Source organism: Pleurodeles waltl, chromosome 7, assembly GCF_031143425.1.
Source record: "Pleurodeles waltl isolate 20211129_DDA chromosome 7, aPleWal1.hap1.20221129, whole genome shotgun sequence".
In the NCBI taxonomy this organism is placed as follows: Eukaryota; Metazoa; Chordata; class Amphibia; order Caudata; family Salamandridae; genus Pleurodeles; species Pleurodeles waltl.
In genome coordinates this window covers 476,962,178-476,981,137 of record NC_090446.1, presented here as the reverse complement: position 1 = coordinate 476,981,137, position 18,960 = coordinate 476,962,178, and the positions used below count along the sequence as shown (strand labels likewise).

At 40.9% G+C, this 18,960-nt stretch overlaps 1 protein-coding gene across 1 annotated transcript in view; it reads left to right on the top strand.

Moving 5' to 3' along the window:
- TMEM219 (transmembrane protein 219) overlaps window positions 1-8,850 on the top strand; it is a 211,048-nt gene extending 202,198 nt beyond the window's left edge. Inside the window, exons 7-8 of the mRNA XM_069201642.1 lie at window positions 8,173-8,320; window positions 8,558-8,850. Coding sequence (XP_069057743.1) covers window positions 8,173-8,320; window positions 8,558-8,850 — 441 coding nt within the window. The remainder of the gene's footprint in view (window positions 1-8,172; window positions 8,321-8,557) is intronic.
- Window positions 8,851-18,960: the final 10,110 nt, after the last annotated feature.

The following is an 18,960-nucleotide window of genomic DNA, read 5'->3' as shown; positions in this document are numbered from 1 at the left end:
ACACATCACCACCCCTATACCATTCAACTTCCACTCACCAACAGTACTTTACTTCTAAATCCTTCTAAAAAAAACCACTACATCAATATCTCCCCACAAAACACATACACACCAGCACATCAACATCTCACACACACAATTTCTTAATACATTGCGTCACAAATTAAAAACATATACTCACTCCCAGCTGCCTGACTACACAATAATACACATCCTAAACCATCTTTACTCCCACATTTTCCAACTTTACCAACACCTGACACAAATACCCAAAAGCATCAATTCTCATTCACTTGCCTCTCATCAATTGCACAGTTTGGAGCCTTAAAACATGACCCACATGCTCCACCACCCCTATAACCTATACACCTTCCACCCTAAACAGACGCAAGCAAAATAAACAAAATAACACTTTTCACAACTTTGCATCTCCATGTCTGTTACACAACAAGGTTACCGTATAAAAACAACTCTGCTCCCCAACTCACTCTCAGCTACCATCTTCACCACCTACACCTGTAGACGCATCAAAATGCCTTCTAAGCTTGCTGGATTGAGAAATACAATATAGAAAACAAACACTATTGCTATCCTCATACAGCTAATACCAGAACTAATGACACCCCTGCTACTAGTTCACAAAATACTGCTCACTCTTCTACAAAAAAAAGTCACACCACCACCAAAACACAATTTCTAAACTGCCTACTAATAAATGCTTGATCACTCTCTAAAAACAAACACCACATCTATGATCACTCACTGACACACAACCTGACTTACTCTTCATAACCGAATCATGGTTGGGAGATTACATGCCTGTAGGAAGTTGGCTCTGTATATACTATTTCAAAGTAAGAAATAGTGTGCACAGAGTCCAAGTGTTCCCCTTAGCGGTCAGATAGTGGCAAAAAGAGATCATTCTAATGCTCTATTTTGTGGTAGTGTGGTCGAGCAGTAGGCTTATCAGAGGGTAGTGTTAAGCATTTGTTGTACACACACAGGCAATAAATGAGGAACACACACCCAAAGACTTACTCCAGGCCAGTAGGTTTTTATATAAAAAAAAAAATATTTTCTTAGTCTATTGTAAGAACCACAGGTTCAAGATTTACAAGTAATACTTCAAATGAAAGATATTTCACTCAGGTATTCTAGGAACTTTGAATAATCACAATAGCATGTACACATTTGACAAAAATGGCAATAAGCTAATTTAAAAGTGGACACAGTGCAAAAATCAACAGTTCCTGGGGGAGGTAAGTAACTGTTAAGTTCACAGGTAAGAAACACTTGCAGGGTTCAAAGTTGGGTCCAAAGTAGCCCACCGTTGGGGGTTCAAGGCAACCCCTAAGTTACCACACCAGCAGCTCAGGGCCGGTCAGGTGCAGTGGTCAAAGACGTGCCCAAAACACATAGGCTTCAATGGAAACAGGGACGCCCTGGTTCCAGTCTGCCAGCAGGTAAGTACCTGCGTCCTCGGAGGGCAGACCAGGGCGGTTTTGTAGGGCACCGGGGGGGACACAAGCAGGCACAGAAAGTACACCCTCAGCGGCCCAGGGGGGGCCGGGTGCAGAGTGCAAACAGGCGTCGGGTTTTCTGTAGAAAGCAATGGGGATACCCGGGGGGCCTCTTTAACGATGCAGGCAGGCACAGGGGGGCTCCTTGGGGTAGCCACCACCTGGGCTAGGCAGAGGGCCGCCTGAGGGTCACTCCTGCACTGGAGTTCGGTTCCTTCAGGTCCTGGGGGCTGCGGGTGCAGTGCTGGTTCCAGGCGTCGGGTCCCTTGTTACAGGCAGTCGTGGTCAGGGGGAGCCTCTGGATTTCCTCTGCAGGCGTCGCTGTGGGGGCTTAGGGGGGTCAACTCTAGCTACTCACGGGCTCGCAGTCGCCGGAGAGTCCTCCCTGTAGTGTTAGTTTTCCGCAGGTCGAGCAGGGGGCGTCGGGTGCAGAGTGGAAAGTCTCACGCTTTCGGCGAGAAACGTGGGGTCTTTAAAGTTGCTTCTTTGTTGCAGAAAGCTGCAGTTTCTTGAACAGGGCTGCTGTTCTTGGGAGGTTCTTGGTCCTTTAGATGCAGGGCAGTCCTATGAGGCTTCAGAGGTCGCTGGTCCCTGTTGGATGCGTCGCTGTTGCAGTTTTCGTCGAAGTAGGGAGACAGGCCGGTTGGGCTGGGGCAAAATCAGTTGTCGTCTCCGTCTTCACTGCAGGGCTTCAGGTCTGCAGTCCTTCTTCTTCTTTAGGTTGCAGGAATCGATCTTCCTCGGTTCTGGGAGCCCCTAAATACTGAATTTAGGGGGGTGTTTAGGTCTAGGAGGGCAGTAGCCAATGGCTACTGGCCCTGAGGGTGGCTACACCCTCTTTGTGCCTCCTACCTGTGGGGAGTTGGGCATATCCCTAATCCTATTGGGGGAATCCTCCTTCTAAAATATGGAGGATTTCTAAAAGTAAGAGTCACCTCAGCTCAGGACACCTTAGGGGCTGTCCTGACTGTGGGGTGACTCTTCCGAGTTTTCCTCATTATCTCCTCCATCCGCTAAAAGTGGGGGCCTTGGCCGGAGGGGCGGGCTTCTCCACTAGCTGGGATGCCCTGTGGCACTGTAACAAAGGGGGTGAGCCTTTGAGGCCCACCGCCAGGTGTTACAGTTCCTGCAGGGGGAGGTGAGAAGCACCTCCACCCAGTACAGGCTTTGTTCCTGGCCACAGAGGGACAAAGGCACTCTCCCCATGTGGCCAGCAACATGTCTGGTGTGTGGTAGGCTGGCACAAACTAGTCCGCCCACAGTGGAAGTCGGGTATGTTTTCAGGGGGCATCTCTAAGATGCCCTCTGGGTGTATTTTACAATAAAGTGCACACTGGCATCAGTGTGCATTTATTGTGCTGAGAGGTTTGATACCATTCTTCCCAGTTTTCAGTGTAGCTATTGTGGTGCTGTGGAGTTCGTGCATGACAGACTCCCAGACCATATACTCTTATGGCTACCCTGCACTTACAATGTCTAAGGTTTTGCTTAGACACTGTAGGGGCATAGTGCTCATGCACAAATGCCCTCACCTGTGGTATAGTGCACCCTGCCTTAGGGCTGTAAGGCCTGCTAGAGGGGTGACTTACCTGTGCCACAGGCAGTGTGAGGTTGGCATGGCACTCTGAGAGGAGTGCCATGTCGACATAGTCATTTTCTCCCCACCAGCACACACAAGCTGGCAAGCAGTGTGTAGTGCCGAGTGAGGTGTCCCCAGGGTGGCATAAGACATGCTGCAGCCCTTAGAGACCGTCCCTGGCATCAGGGCCCTTGGTACCAGGGGTACCAGTTGTAAGGGACTTACCAGAGTGCCAGGGCTGTGCCAGTTGTGGAGACAAAGGTACAGTTTAGGGAAAGAACACTGGTGCTGGGGCCTGGTTAGCAGGGTCCCAGCACACTTTCAAATCATAACTTGGCATCAGCAAAGGCAAAAAGTCAGGGGGTAACCATGCCAAGGAGGCATTTCCTTACAATGCCTCAGTATTGCAGAAGACTGTTCCTCCATCACACAAAATTGTATGGGCAAAAGAGGAGGTAGACTAGTTGTTATATTCAAGCAAACTATAATTCTCACCAAAACTGACAATATTATCATACAAGATTGTGAGGCCCTCATCACCAGATGCAACCCTATACCAACTTCCTCCTCTAACATACTTCTCCTTTACAAACTATCACCTAACAATGCAACATTCTCAGGCACATTTCTGGACACCGTTTCAAACTGTATAACAATACACTCCAACCTATGCATTCTTGGTGACTTAAATATTTGGTTTGACAAACCCAATATGCCCCATCCAAAAACTCACTGGCCTTGACAAACTGAACCTTCATCAGATAGTCCACAGACCCACACACATTGCTATTGCTGCGTGCATCCTATATGTCATTTTTGCAAAACCAAAACTAGTTACCTTGCAAAGGATTTCTCCATCACATGGTCAAACCACAATTTGCTAGCTTTCCAACATAAAACACCACGAAGCAACACACGTAAGGCCACCTTAGATGCATCCACCTATCGACCTTGGAACAAACTCAATTTCGAATACTTAAAAACACAACTGACATCCAGCACAGATCGAGACACAATAAAGCATTTGATATCCTAATACCGCTGAGAACCAAACAGGACAAAAGTAAACAAGCAACTTGGAGAAATCCAGATCTAAGAGATAAAACAGCAAATTAGAAAGCTGCACCTCACCTGTCTCAAAACACAGCAATCAAGACAAACTTCACCTACAGAAACTTAGGAGAAAATACACGTGAAAAAGCTAAAAAAAAAAAAAAAAAAAGTTACTTTTCAAACAGAATCCAAAATGCTAAATTTGAGAATGTTATAAAATTCTCACCAGATTTCATAAACCCAAATGCACCGAAGGAATTCATCACATTACTCAAGAATTCACTGGCAAATCATTACAAAACCAAAGCAGACATATTGGACTCCTATTTAAAACAAAGGAAAACCACCAATCCCCGACCCATTTCCACAAATTCCCTCCAAGAGTAGGATAACCCAGCCTCTGCATTCCTTCAAACAAATATCACAAAGTGAATTTATGAAACTGGTCAGAGCAAGCTGGCCAGCCGGCAGCCCTTCTGACTCTTGTCCACCACAAATAGTGAGAAACATTCTTTTAAGCACTTTTGCTGCCATACCACTAAGAAGAATCATCAATAATTATTTAACTACAGGAATCGTTCCTGAAGACCTTAAAAAAGGCATACATTTATTCGTTATTAAAGAAGACAAACCCCAACAACTACAGACTGATTACAAATAGGCCTTTCGCGGGCAAACTGATAAAAAGAGCGGCATTTGCCCAGATGTCTCAATACGTTGAAAATAACACCATACTTTCGTAATACCAAATAGTATTACACCCACGAAAAAACACAGATTCTGTCCACATAGCAATCTGAGATGGCCTTAAAAACACAATAGACCGTAATGTGGTCACTGCACTACTTCTACTGCACTACTTCCCTTGGACCTCTCAGCTGCCTTTGACACACATGACACTCTAATACAGCGACTCTACGAAGCCAGCATAGAGAAGACTCTCAACTGAATCCTTCAAAAGAGAACAAATGTCATTTACACTCCCCCTTTCTCATCCAAACTGTACTTCACTAAAGCAGGGGCCTATCAAGGTTCTGTCATCTTACCCCTGCTCTTCAACATCTACATTGTCATTACCAAGAGAACAATGAATTTCAACTCACATGCTATAACTATGCAAATAACACACAAATCTAAACTGGAAAGCTCCAAAAGCATTGGAAACTCACAACTTTGTCTGTCTCATAGCCGTTGATCAGTGGATGACATGGAGTCCTCTCAAAACTGAAATACTCACATGTGAGACTTGGAGAAAATGTAAACCACTCTGCTGCTGGCCTGACGATCTGGAACCACCTCCTAAAGTGTGTAAGGAAGTAAGAAACCTTGAAATGACCATGGACTCCAAGTTAGAATGCCTAAGTGGACAAATTAGCAAGATCAAGCTTCATTACTATGAAAACCCTGCAATGTGTCTTCCTCCAATTGGAATTTTCACACAAGGACCAGGCAACTATCTCTGTTGTCATGTCTAAACTGGATTTCTCCAAAGGCCTCCGCCACAGATCAACTTTATCAACTATGAAAAGACTACAATGGATTCAGAACTCTGCCAGATTATGCCTACATGCAAAAGCCACAAGCCCACATCTGTCCTGTGTTGAGGGCCCTACATTGGTTACCGGCTGCCAGAAGACCCACCTTCAAACTGCTTCGTATCATCCACAAAGCAATAAGTGGAACACAACCACTTTTCATCAGGAATAAATCATCAAATACATTCAACAAAGGGACCTCCACTCCAGATAGGCACCTCACTATACAAGGTAAAAAACACAGATGGTCCATCTTTCTCAAGCAGCCAAACTATGGAATTTGTTACTCCCAAACATAAGATACAGGGATAACTCTCTTATCTCCAGAAGACTACTCAAGAGTTGGCTTTTTCCTGCATAACCACCATAATCAAACACTAATATACAGCATATCCCTGTGCATATAAAAATGTATAATTTGATTATAAGTGTGTATCTCAATATATCTAGAAATGTATATTTCTTTGTACAAACATTTATAATAATTATGGCTTTAATAGTATAGATAATCGTTAGGTCTGATTAGCAAAATGTATATATTACTTATGGTTAAAAAAAAAAAATATATATATATATATATATATATATATATATATATATATATATATATATATATATATATATAATTCCGCGCTCAACATGTATAGAGGTCACTATATAGTTTTCATATGTTATTTGATGTCTATGTGCCTCTCTGTTATTTATCTATCACAATATGGGAATATTATTATAACTGTTTTATCTACAAGTGCTTCACTAGTGAAATATTGAGGAAAATAAATGTAAATAAAATAGTATAAAAATACACAGTAAATAAGCTTAAAGCACAGCAACACTTGAAAGTCTGTGTTTGTATATACAACTTGAAATCTTGATATTTTTTCCTTATACATGGATACCCTCTCTATGCAGTTGTGTATCTATATATTTGTGGCTTTACTCCTAGTGTAGAAAGAAAAGAAAAACCTTGAGACACTCCAATGCACTACTCTCTTACCCTATACCTTTCTCAATATATCCTCTATCACCACTCTCTGACTCTTCCCAAACCTTAATCTACTACTATGAACTCCAGAACAACACTTTCTAGACTCCTCCCTCCTCTATCCCTCATTGGATCACGCCAAACCTCATTGTACCACTGTGATCTCCCAAACAACCCTTTCTAAATTATTCCCTCATGTATCCCTCATTTGACTCATCCAAACTTTATTTTACTACCATGATCTCCCTAATCTATCTCTAGAGACTTTTCCCTCCGCCACCTCTCCTTTTACTTATACCAAACCTCATCTTACTCTTTTGATCTCCCAAATAACCCTCTCTACACTCTTACTTCTTCTATGCCTCCATTATCCTACCCAGTCCAACAGACTTGCATGTCCACCTCAAATCAACTCATATTTCCCTATACTAATCTACCACTAATCCTTTATGGGTTCCGGAGTGGTGTGCTACTCGCGAAAAGTGATTCAACTCCTCGTCTGGGGTAGTACGTGCTATATAAATACAATTACAAATAAAATTGCTACAGGCTCCGGCTGCTCAGGAAGCTCTTCCTAAGCTAAAAATGGCATGGTGCTTTGCCCCAGAAGGATGTTTATACCGCTCCCTAATGTTGGCCAATAGATGACAGACACACTGGGGAGGGAGTGCGCTTGTCTGCCATTGTCCAACACCTGCACTTAAGTTAATAGCAGCACTGTTTTTGATACTCCATTGAATACTACCTGCAGATAAAATGTTCATCCCTGATAGACTACATTTTGATGAACATTGAAGTCTGGGCAAATATATATTATAAGAGATAATTCACCATCCTGATAGTGATCGTAACCCACTTGTGGCCTCACTTAATAAAGTTAAATTAAAAATCAATGATCTGCTGAAAGCCTGGACCCGTAGCACTGCACCATAGATATATTGTTCATAGAATAGAGCACAGGGTGTCTAAGGATAGAGGCACCCTGTAAAAGTCTATCTAAAGTGTTTGTTTTTTTCCTGAAATAACTAGACATCTTTTCCAGGTTACATTTTAAAACTACATTTTAGCATTTTAGGTGTAAAGACAGATTAAACGTTTGGAAAGAGTAAGGAAAAGATTGCAAACAGAGTGAAAATGAGTTCTGTTCTTTGAGCAAACCAAGCGATTCCTCTACTCGTGATGCATTGTTCTGGCAGTTTGCCTCACCTGCTCAGTTTTTTTCTGGCTCCTGTGTAAAGGATCCAAGAGCATGTGTGAGGTTTTTATAGCTCTTTTTACTTCAAAGTCTAGTATTTTAGAAAATATTTGGTTTTAACTCAATGTTTATAACAACCTAAGAGTGTTTTTTTTTATTTTTTTTTTTTTACAACATTTGGGGATTTTTGCTTTCCAAACTGTATTTTCTTTTTGAAACCTGTCCCTCCTGTGAAATAAAGAAAGCTATCTCAGACCTTTACACAGTCTTTGTAGTACACTTTCCTCTGTCTCATACTGTTAAAGACTGCAGTAGCTGCCAAAAGATGTTCAAAACAACTCTTAAGGACAGACGGCATTAGGCTTTCAGAGATGCTTCAGAATATGAAGCCTGAAAAGGAGAGCAAAAAAACGAGAAAATGGCTACAGGGCACAACTTTTCACACATCTTTTGGCAAGAAAACATGTTCTGATAAGGACTCCCTTAGAGGAACACCCTCAGAGAATTAACAAGGCATGCATGGTCACCGTCTACATCATCACTCTAGATGTCCTTCCATTTCAAGACTGTCTATGTAAAGATCTTCAACCTTTACATGTTCGCCATATAAAGTGGGTCTGACACCTTCCGACTACAGACAGAGACTAAAGCCATCGTTTTTCATGACATTCTGCTTCATTGTTTTCTAAGACAACTGTCTGGATGAGACAATCGATGGCAAAGCCTCATCGCAGATCTCTTTCTCTATCGGGACATCAGCAGCAACCTGGATCACCAACACCATCAAGACATCAACAGTTGACATGGAAAAAGCATTCTACTCTAGCAAAGCGTTGACTCTGGCTGTTGAAATCGATATTGAGGAAACCGAGAGGATTCAAATGGGTTCTCTTCATTCAAGTGCAGAAATATCACACTCTCCATCACTGTCTTCACTGGTGTCTTTTTCTGTATTTCCTCCACATTCTTCACAGTATAAATGATCAGTTATTTTTTATTTCTTTATTTAATTTTCAAATAATATAGCTAGTGAACCAATAATTGGTACGGAAATCGTATACCTACTCGTTCCTCCCAGCCTCAAAGAAGCATCAGAGTATACATTGCATGTCATCTACTGCCAATCATAAGAACCACAACAGGCGTGATCTATCTCCCGCCAGGCATACACCAACATACTATTATGCTACTGGTGTTGACAAGGAGTGGAGATAGTCTTGGGCCTCAAAGCCTCAGAGAAGTCAAATCTTCAGCATATAGCTCCAATTGCATCCAGTAATATACCATGTCCTTCAGCCAGTTGGTATTGGTGGGTTTGCGCTTACTGCCCCATTGTACCGCTACTCTCCTCTTTGCTAACAGCAAAGCCACTGATCTGAACTTGCGGTTATGTGGTTGCATATTGCAAACTAACCCCAACAGGCTGACCGCAGGATCACACGGCATTACTTCCCCTACCATGTCTGTTAATACAGCAGCGATTTGAGCCCAGAAGTGCTTAACTGGAGAACAGTGACACACCAGATGTATGAACCCTTCCTCATTGTCTCCACATCTCACACACTTTGCATTCTTGCACACCCCAATTTTAAACAGCTTAACTCGAGTATCACATACTCGGTGCAGAAATTTGAAATTAATAATATGTTTATTGCAATTAGAGGTAAGTGTGTTTAATTGCCTCCAACAGAATATCCAATCAGTGTCTCCTAGAGGATGAGGGAGCATTGTATTCCAGCATTCTAGTCTTTACCTGTATTCAGCGGCTTATCATCTTATGCAGCGTTATACAATCTAGTAATTAAATTACGTCTTGTTGGCTAGTAAGGAGTACCTGCAATGTAGTTACGGTCAGGGGTGCATTTGGAAATTCAGGGTGAAGGGTTCACAGAGGTGCACGAAGCTTGTTGTATAGAAACGTTACTAAAGAGGTTTGCTCAGGTGGGTATGTGAAGTCAGTCAGGGGCACAAGAGCATCATTGGGATAGACTGCTTCTGTAGTCCTGAGGCCTATTTTAGTGAGGATGTGAATGGCTTTCTCCTCTTGCATAACTGATACATCTGGATGATGTCGGAGTGGCAAGGCCGTGCATATAACAGAAGTTTTCCCGCTTGTGCTCCTAGTCGCCACCAGGCCGTGGTTATTGCATTGATAGTATTTATTTCAACACGGGAGATGTCACATCTTCTGTGCATTATAATAGTTGAAAGCGTCACAGGATACGCGTCGTGTTCTATTGCCAGGTGTGGTATACAATAATGTGCCGTATACCAGTAGTGGGCAAAATGTGCCTGCACTCAGCGGTAATATAGATAAAAATCAGGTAAATTAAACCACCCCCCTACCTTCACCCCCCCAAGCATATGGGATTGTCCATATGTCCCACCTGTTACGAGGGTGTTTTAGCCCACACCATCACAATCAATAATGAGCACACTTTCTGAAAGAAGTATGCTAGCAGGACAATGGGAACATTGATAGAGAAATAGAGCAATTTAATTAACACCACCATTGTGAGATTGTGAGTATGGTTGTTCTATCTGCTAGGGATAAAGGTAATGCCTTCCGTCTAGTAATCTGATCTTCCAATTTGGAAATCGCTCTGCCATAATTTTATCCAATTACCTGGTCGGGGTCTCTGTGTAACTACACCCCTAAATATTCGACAGGATCAGTAGCCCACTGCAGTGGGTACTTAAGCGCTCATGGGATAGTGTCAGCGATGACCAGAAAAATAACAGATTTTGCCCAATTAATACTCAACCTAGAGAAATGTTCAAATTTAATATAGTCGCTGATTACAGGGGCAAGTTGGGCTGGGGAGACCAGACATAGAGCACAATATGCATATAGTGATATGCGGAGGAACCATACTTGAAATCTCAGAGCCGATGTTGAATGTCGTTGTCTGATGATACACCCAGTGGTAAGTGTAAATAATATTGATTAGAGGAGTACCCCTGCCCACGGTGAAAATGTCCGACTTTAGCCATTTACCCACACTCATGCCACTGGGTCACTGTAACGCAGACACACCCAGTGAAGGAAAGGCCCTGGCATGCCCATATGTGCTATGGTGAACATAAATTCCCAAGCTATAGAGCAACCAAGTGGTCATTGAGGCTTGCTTTAACACCAGACCCTCATTCAGTGCCATTCAGACTGATCAGACCTATTATTTCTTTCAAGGATCTGTTCCAGGAACATCTTGATCCCCTGTAGCTATCGCCTCCTAGGATGGTTTTCGAGACAACAGCAATGTTTCCACCATGTGTTTTTTCCACCAATGCCTACCTTATATCATAGATACACTCCTGAAAAAGGAAGTGGTAATGGATCTCCATCAAGATTTTCCTTCTCAGACACTGATGATACACATTAGTAGAATGCTCCAACATCACATGCAGTTTCTCTTTTTCCTGCATCCCCTGTGGATGATAGTAAACCTTTTCACAAGGTCTTAGCCTGGGGTGCATCAAAATTAAACAGTTCTGTGGTGATTTTGAAACAAACTGTCTCAGTTATTCACAAGATGCTTGTCAAGAGCAGCTCCCAAACCCTTGCTTCCTTTAATGCCAGGAAAAAGGGATATAATTCAGGAAAAAATCCTAGCATCTGTGATGATTTAGTCAGCTACACCAAGCTTATTAAAGAAATATAAAGTTCCACTTCTAGAGCCGGATTTTTCTAAAAAGAATGACCCTAAGCCTGACTCATTCATTATCTCTTCAGTCAGAAAACGATATGCATGAGCTCCAGAATATACAGCATGTCTAGACAATGAAGGCAACCAATAAGACTTATTAAGCAAAGGATATATGGTGTGCTATAGTCCTTCTTAAACATACCCTTGCTCTTTTCGAGCAACACCAAGAAGAAATATCAGACTATATTAAGTCTTTTGCAGAAGATTTTCGTGAACATCTGCAGCAAGACTACTTGGACCCTAAACCTATCTACCAGTTACAGGTTCAGTGCTACTTGGCTGATATGCAGATGAAGAGATGCTCAAAATGAAGAATGAGGCGGAAACCCTGTGTGCAGTTGACTTACAAGGGAAGAAAATTGTTCAGAACATTTAAGCTTAGAGAAAGAAGATCTTTCCAACGGAGAGGTCAGTCTTCTCAATTAACCTATCAACCACACCAACAATATTAGCAAATGTGAAAATGTCAATACTAAGAGATGGAAAGATTCAGGAGTCTTCAACGTCCGGGAGGGGAAGACATTTATTGGGGTGACGGTGACAACCTTTCACTGATCCCTAAGCCGCCTGCTTCCCTCTCTGAGTATTTCGTTTTTTCTATTCTAGTTATACCTTTTTTTGTTTTACACATTTTAATCTTTTAAAATTGATTGTGTGAATACCATGGAATGCACATTTTGTTTTATGTCTCTTTTCAATGTGATAATCAAGTCTGTTCAAATATATTCACAGTATTTAATCTGAGCTGGCTGTAACTAATTGATATTAAGTTGTAAACAAAGTTCCTTGGGAAGCTTTTAACTATGTATCTCATTGATTGTTATAGTTCAAGAGAGCACAGTGTTTCAGAATGAGTTAAGGCAGTGGTTCCCAACCTTTTGACTTCTGTGGACCACCACTTTATGACTATTGGAACTCGGTGATCCCCACTGAATCATTATTGGAATCTGGGGACCCCTGACCAAGTCATTAGTGGAAGCCAGGGACCCTGGCCAAAACATTGTTGATTATTTGAAATGCAAAACAATGCACAGTGATAATAAAACAAGCGTTCATCAAACACATACACAAATGATAATACATTGTATTTAATTTGCAAACAAATATAATCAACAATAAATAAACTATAACAAAATTAATAGGAATGTTGGAGCTTTTCTACATTCAATTGAAGCCACACATCATCCATACTTTGATCAGTGGGAGCAGTGCAGGTGCTGTAAACAGATTAATCTGAGGATACTTATTTAATTTTTAGCCTCCAATTTCAAATTCCTTGATATTTACAGTACTTTTTAAAATGTTCAATTGTACATTTAGCCACTCTACATTATAAGGATATTGCAAGTCATAGAGGAGTTCCTTTATAAGGATATTGCACTCCGAGGTGGCTTACAGTATCCTGATGTACAGCAGGGGCTACTTTATCCCATATAATACATGGTCCCACCATCCAACCACTTAAAACCGTGGTGTGCAGCCCTTTATTATGAAAGAGAGAGCATGTTTTCAGGCATGAAAAACACAGAAAAAACTCTAGTGCAAAAATAAACACATCAAAAACCTGTTAGATATTTGTTGCAAAAGGATATTAGAAACAGTTCCATACAAGTCATGTAAAAAGCTGTAGTAGTTCAGAATGTATAGAAACATGCAGAAATATTCTAACTTTTCTACAATTGATCTAAGAAATGCAAAATTAATCTTGTTCTTTCTGGTAGTCACTTTAAGCTAGAAAAATAGAGCAGAAAAGAAAAGCAATATTTAATTGTTGTTGCTTTTAACAGGTGCCCTATAACCTGATGTGCCTTTCACCTTGGCAGATGGCAGCAGGCATTGTGACGTCAGAACTCGACTGCAATAACTTATTACAGTTGAGTTCTGACGTCTGATCTTTATAAATGGCAACTGGGTTCATGACAAGTCGCTGATAATAAGGAAATTAGAAGTTTTTGTTTATACAGGGATTGCAGAATCAAATTGTATTCCATTGAATATAAAGCCTAACTATTCAAACAGGTATGCAGTTGTGCAGCATCTCTGAAACTTGAATAAGAATTTATTTTTAAGCCTAACGTTAGCTTAGTTCAGTGGTTCTTAATGTTCAGACTTGGGAGGACCCCCGTTTATTCATTTTTAGAACCCCCACTGAATCAAGAATGGAAAACGGGAATCCCCACTGAGTTATTACTGGAAGCTAGAGACCCAGCTAAGCATTTTAAATTATTTGAACCACAAAACAATACACAAAAAATACAGAAGCAAGCATTCATCAAATACACAATGATTAATTATTTTATTTATTTCACATACAGATATACAAAAAAATAAAAAATTATAATTTTAATAGGAATATTGGAGCGTTTCTAAATTCATTTGAGGCCGCTCATCGTCTGTGCTATATCCTGTTTGATGCACTTGCACCGCCCCCATGAATCATTCGGCCTCCAGTTTCAAATTCCTTTCCATTTCCAGAACGTTTTAACATTTTCAGTTACATATTTAGCTACTTTATTTATATGCTCTTTATTATTATGTTAATATTATTTAATTTTCTAAGCAGTGCTGGACCACCTGAGTAGACTTGCAGATCTCCACGGATCCCCAGCCCACAAGTTAAGAACTACAAAATCATAGAATAGAAGAATGAGGATGGGATTGCCATCAAGGTAGACAGCCAATATGCTGCAGTTGTTCATCACCTATCACTTCATTTAACATTATGGTAGTAACAATTCATATTTTGTTACAATTTGGATTTTAAAAAGAAATATTTTAAAAGTACCCATGGTTTCCTAGTGCATAGTGTGCTATTCTTAACAAAAATGGTTTGAGTTCTGCTAACCCTGTAATTTCTCAGAGGATTGGATGTTATCTGAATCACATCTCACTCAGATATTGCTCAGTGCATTGGGGGCAATGGTTTTAGTTCAACTGGTTTTCTGACACGCTTGGCACAAGTCCTTAATGCCAGGAGATCTAGAAAAACAACATCTGAGCCATCTGCTTAAGGTTGATCTCTAGAAAATGTATTGGGGAAATTGTGACCAGTAAGAGTGGTCTTCCATCACAAAGGACAAGTGGGTAGTAAGTATTGTATCTCATGACCTTTGCACCAAATCCAAATAAATTGTTCCATGCAGCCAAAAATGGAAGGATGTGTGTTCAATATATTTCTTTAAAAAAAAAAAGAAAGGTTCAATAGTAGGCTTACCTAAGGTGATGTAGGAAAGTGCCTCTTTCGGCATGGTTAACATCTCCATTGGCTGGGAGTTTATCATTACGAACTCTACAGCTCCATGATGGCTTCACTGAAGACTGGGAAGTTTGGTATCAAACTTCTCAGCACAATAAACCCACACTGATGCCAGTGTTGGATTTATTGTACAATGTACCTAAAGGGCATCTTAGAGATGCCCCCTGTATTTTAACCAACCCTTTAGTGCAAGGCTGACCAGTCTGTGCCAGCCTGCCAGTAAAAGACAAGTTTCTGACCTCATGGAGTGAGGGCCTTTGTGCCCTCTGGAGTCAGAAACAAAGCCTGCTCTGCTTCCTACCTCCCCACCTGCAGGAACTGTGACCTTTGACGGTAGGGCTTAAAGGCTCAGGCCGCCTGTTATAGTGCCCCAGGGCACTCCAGCTAGTGGAGATGCCCACCCCCCCGGACAAAGCCCCACTTATGGAGGCAAGTCCAGCGGGAAAACTATGCTTGCAGTAGAAGTCTATTATGTTACATGTTTTCTATGTCTTTTCAAATTCTTAATCTGTCTTTTCACCCAAGATGGCAAAATGTAGTTTTAAATTGTTGCCAAGGTAAAGCTGTTTTGTTATTCATGAAGAAATTCCACTTCTAATAGATGATAGCAGAATGTTATTCATACTATGAACAAACAGGCTTTGGCAACCTGTACTGCATTCAGGGACTATCACATCAATGGTATAGTGCTCTGAGTCCACGTAAACATCAGGGGATCGTCCAAGCTGTTATAACTACCATTGAAGCTGGTGTGACTTCAATGAGGAATCCTACGATGCAGAACTAGGACTGCAAGTAAGTAACCTTTTCTTTCAAATCAGTAGTGGAGCCATCATAAAACATTGACCTGGATCAAATCTGTCAGACCGTAGGAACGCAGTAAAGTGGAGAATAGAAAACTATAATCCGTTCGCACCTACTATGATGAAATCAATCAAATTTAATTTGAAAGAAATGTTATTACAATCTAGAGGGTCTCATGAGGCTAGGGTGACAGCTCTACAAGAGCAAATAATTAAGGCATCTTTTTTATTGACAGCCACATATCCCTCCAAACACACTACTTATAATAGTCAGCATGATAATTGGTATGATGAAGAATGCTGGATCAGGGTGAGGGAGCCAGTATGTACCCTTTCTTGGCGCCATGCGTCACTAAATTTGATTATTGTGAAAAAGCTTCACTGCAACAAAGAATCTGGCAAAAGGGTAAGACAATCCACAAATGAGAAAAATTCTAATAGTTTGTGGTGCTTATATCTTGTGGCTGTTAATCGCTTTAGGAACACCAAGGTCTATGTAACGGGGTGCAGAAGTGAGTAAATAATTTCAAGAAGCTTTATGCTTCTTCAACGATTGATTAAACCTACAGAAAAGCCATATGTGACCCAGCAGTTGTCTGATGAGCATGATCATTTAGACATAATCACAGAGGTGGAGTATTCCGTTGTAAAACAAAATGCAAATAAAAACCCTCTGCCTCAATTTTGTGGTGGAAGATCTTTTTAAAGTGGAACCAGCAGGGGTGTGGAATGTAACAAAATGTCTACTTGTCCATGGGACAGGTTGCTTCATAAATCTACTTGGCCTGTAAAAAAAACATCTACTTGTTCCTTTGGTACTATGTTGTGCGGTGACAAACTATGGCAGCAATCTCATTATATAAGAGCTCTGCTACTAGGCTCTCTGATTATGCCGGGGCTAATACTATAGTAGCGCTGAAACCTAGCAATTTCCTTATTTTGCGACCTTTCTGCAGATCTACATACTGGGACTGGAGGAGGAAGTAAGCAATAGTTCTGTGGTTGGAATGCCTTTGAGTCTGTGCAAACCTACTAACTTTCATGTTTTAAGGAGTTTCACCAGCTCTTCTCTAATCTTTTTCCATACTGAGAAAGTTTGGAAATTTACTCCTTACAAAGGCAGAAGGGGAAGTTCTTCCAGGGTTGGGGGAAAAAGTGGTTGGAGGCAAAGCGAACTTGTAAACACTTAATAGATTTTCGCATCAGCAAATCTACACATGCCTATTTGCTCGTGTTACAATACAATTCACAAATATTTTCTAGGAGCACAATTTCCTGGCCGCCTTGTGTAAAGTCCTGTGAATTCATGAAAGCCAAAATTCTGCACTAATGCAAAGACATATCATAGGTGCACTTTGTCATTTTCTTTAAGAATTGGGCCCCTAATTAGGTCCTGCGTTATCCAAGACCTTTTGTTTTTATTAAAATTCTATTTCTCTATCCATCTATCGGCTGGCTTTACTGTGAGTGATAGCATTCTTCTCTTCCACAAGGAGCATATTGGCACACAAAGTAGTTTTGTTCAGTGCCAGGAACTGCTGTGGCAATGTCTGCTTTTTGAGACCACATTTGTTTTACTTTTCACCAATGTTTATTACAATGGTAAGGGCCTGGCAGCTCCCACAACAATACAGGTTTAGAAAAACTGTATCAAAACAAAACACACACTGACAAAACCAAAAGACTGACCACCAATGTCGGACCTTTGCCAATGCTTCTTTATTTTTAAGTTTCTCGTAATCTTGTTGAAACTGGTTACACTGATTTTCCATGATGGGTATTTTTTGGGAAATGCTAGCATGAATCAACTTGTTTTAGAAAATGATGCTTCAAAGACATTTCACAGTAATTTAGCAAAACATTTTTTTCCTGGTTGCATTTGTTTGTGAACATTTGATTTTGAAAGCAAAGAATCACAAATCTTGCTTTCAAGCTTCTGCAAATGATTGCATCTAATCAGAGATCATACTGGGAGCATTATACGTTGCCTCCTATTGTTAAACTTTACAAATGTCTACACGTTTTGTACTGGAACTACTGTCAGTAGAACAGTGTGGGTTTACAACATTTATTTAGAGCTCTTAACCTGATAATGAAGGCTTTGCGTTAATGAACGATAAATACAAGTCTGAACAGCATTAACATACTGGCACAAATATTACCCTAACTGCAGACAGTTCTCTTCCCTGTAAACTGTCAGCCAAAGGGTTTGTACTGCAGGGGGTTGGGCCTACTTGTCCCAAAGGCAAGATAAACATGAAAACATGTTGTCTTGACCCCAAACAATATGTCCTGGGCGTCGGTCTAGGCATTCCACACTCCTGAAACTAAAAAGGCATTTATTTCCATTTTGAGGACTGGTGTTATACCCAGGACTTAGTGTACTGCAGCAATTGTCCTGCTCTATAAGAAGGGTATTTAAACTAATCCTTCTAATTACCGCCCCATATCATTTTTGGATAGCTCTGATATGACCTGTTGCTAAGTCCTTTTCAAGTCATACACAGCAGCGGTTCTTAACCTGTGGTCTGTGGCCTCTGGGTATCTGACACCTGCCTAGGCGGTCTGAGACATTTTAGAGCATTTAATAATCCTAACATTAATAAAGTATATGTAAATGAAGAAGCAGAATTTGAGCTCACTTGATATATGTGACGGAATTTGAAACATGAGGCTAAATATTAAGTCAATGGGGGTTATTCCAACTTTGGAGGAGGTGGTAATCCGTCCCAAATGTGACAGATATACCACCAGCCGTATTACGAGTTCCATAGGATATAATGGACTCGTAATACGGCTGGTAGTATATCCGTCACTTTACCGTCACTTTTGGGACGGATTACCACCTCCTCCAAAGTTGTAATAACCCCCATAATCCTTAACTTGATTTGTTGGAGCAGTGCAAGTACAGCAAACAGAATAGATTAGACGAGGGGCAGGCTCAGCTGAAGCGCAAACAAACAAATTTAGAGCAGCTCCAACTTTACTATTAATATTTATAGTTTTCTGTATTTGTGAATTAAGTAACCTATTTCAATATTTGCGTGTCTTTTGATGTATACTTGTTTCTGCATTGCTGTATATTGTTTTGAGGTTCAAATCGTAAAAATTCAAAGGCCAGGTGTCTCCAACTTCAAATAATGACTCCGTGAGGTCCACAAATTCCAGGATTGATTCAGTGGTGGTCCATAGAAATCAAAAAGTTAAGATTTGCCGACATACAAGATTGGTTTCAATAAGAACATGTTCTTGCTGATAACGAGGCAGATTTTTTAGAAGGTATTGCAATGATTGATCAGGCCATGCACTTATACGTAGGAATTGTAA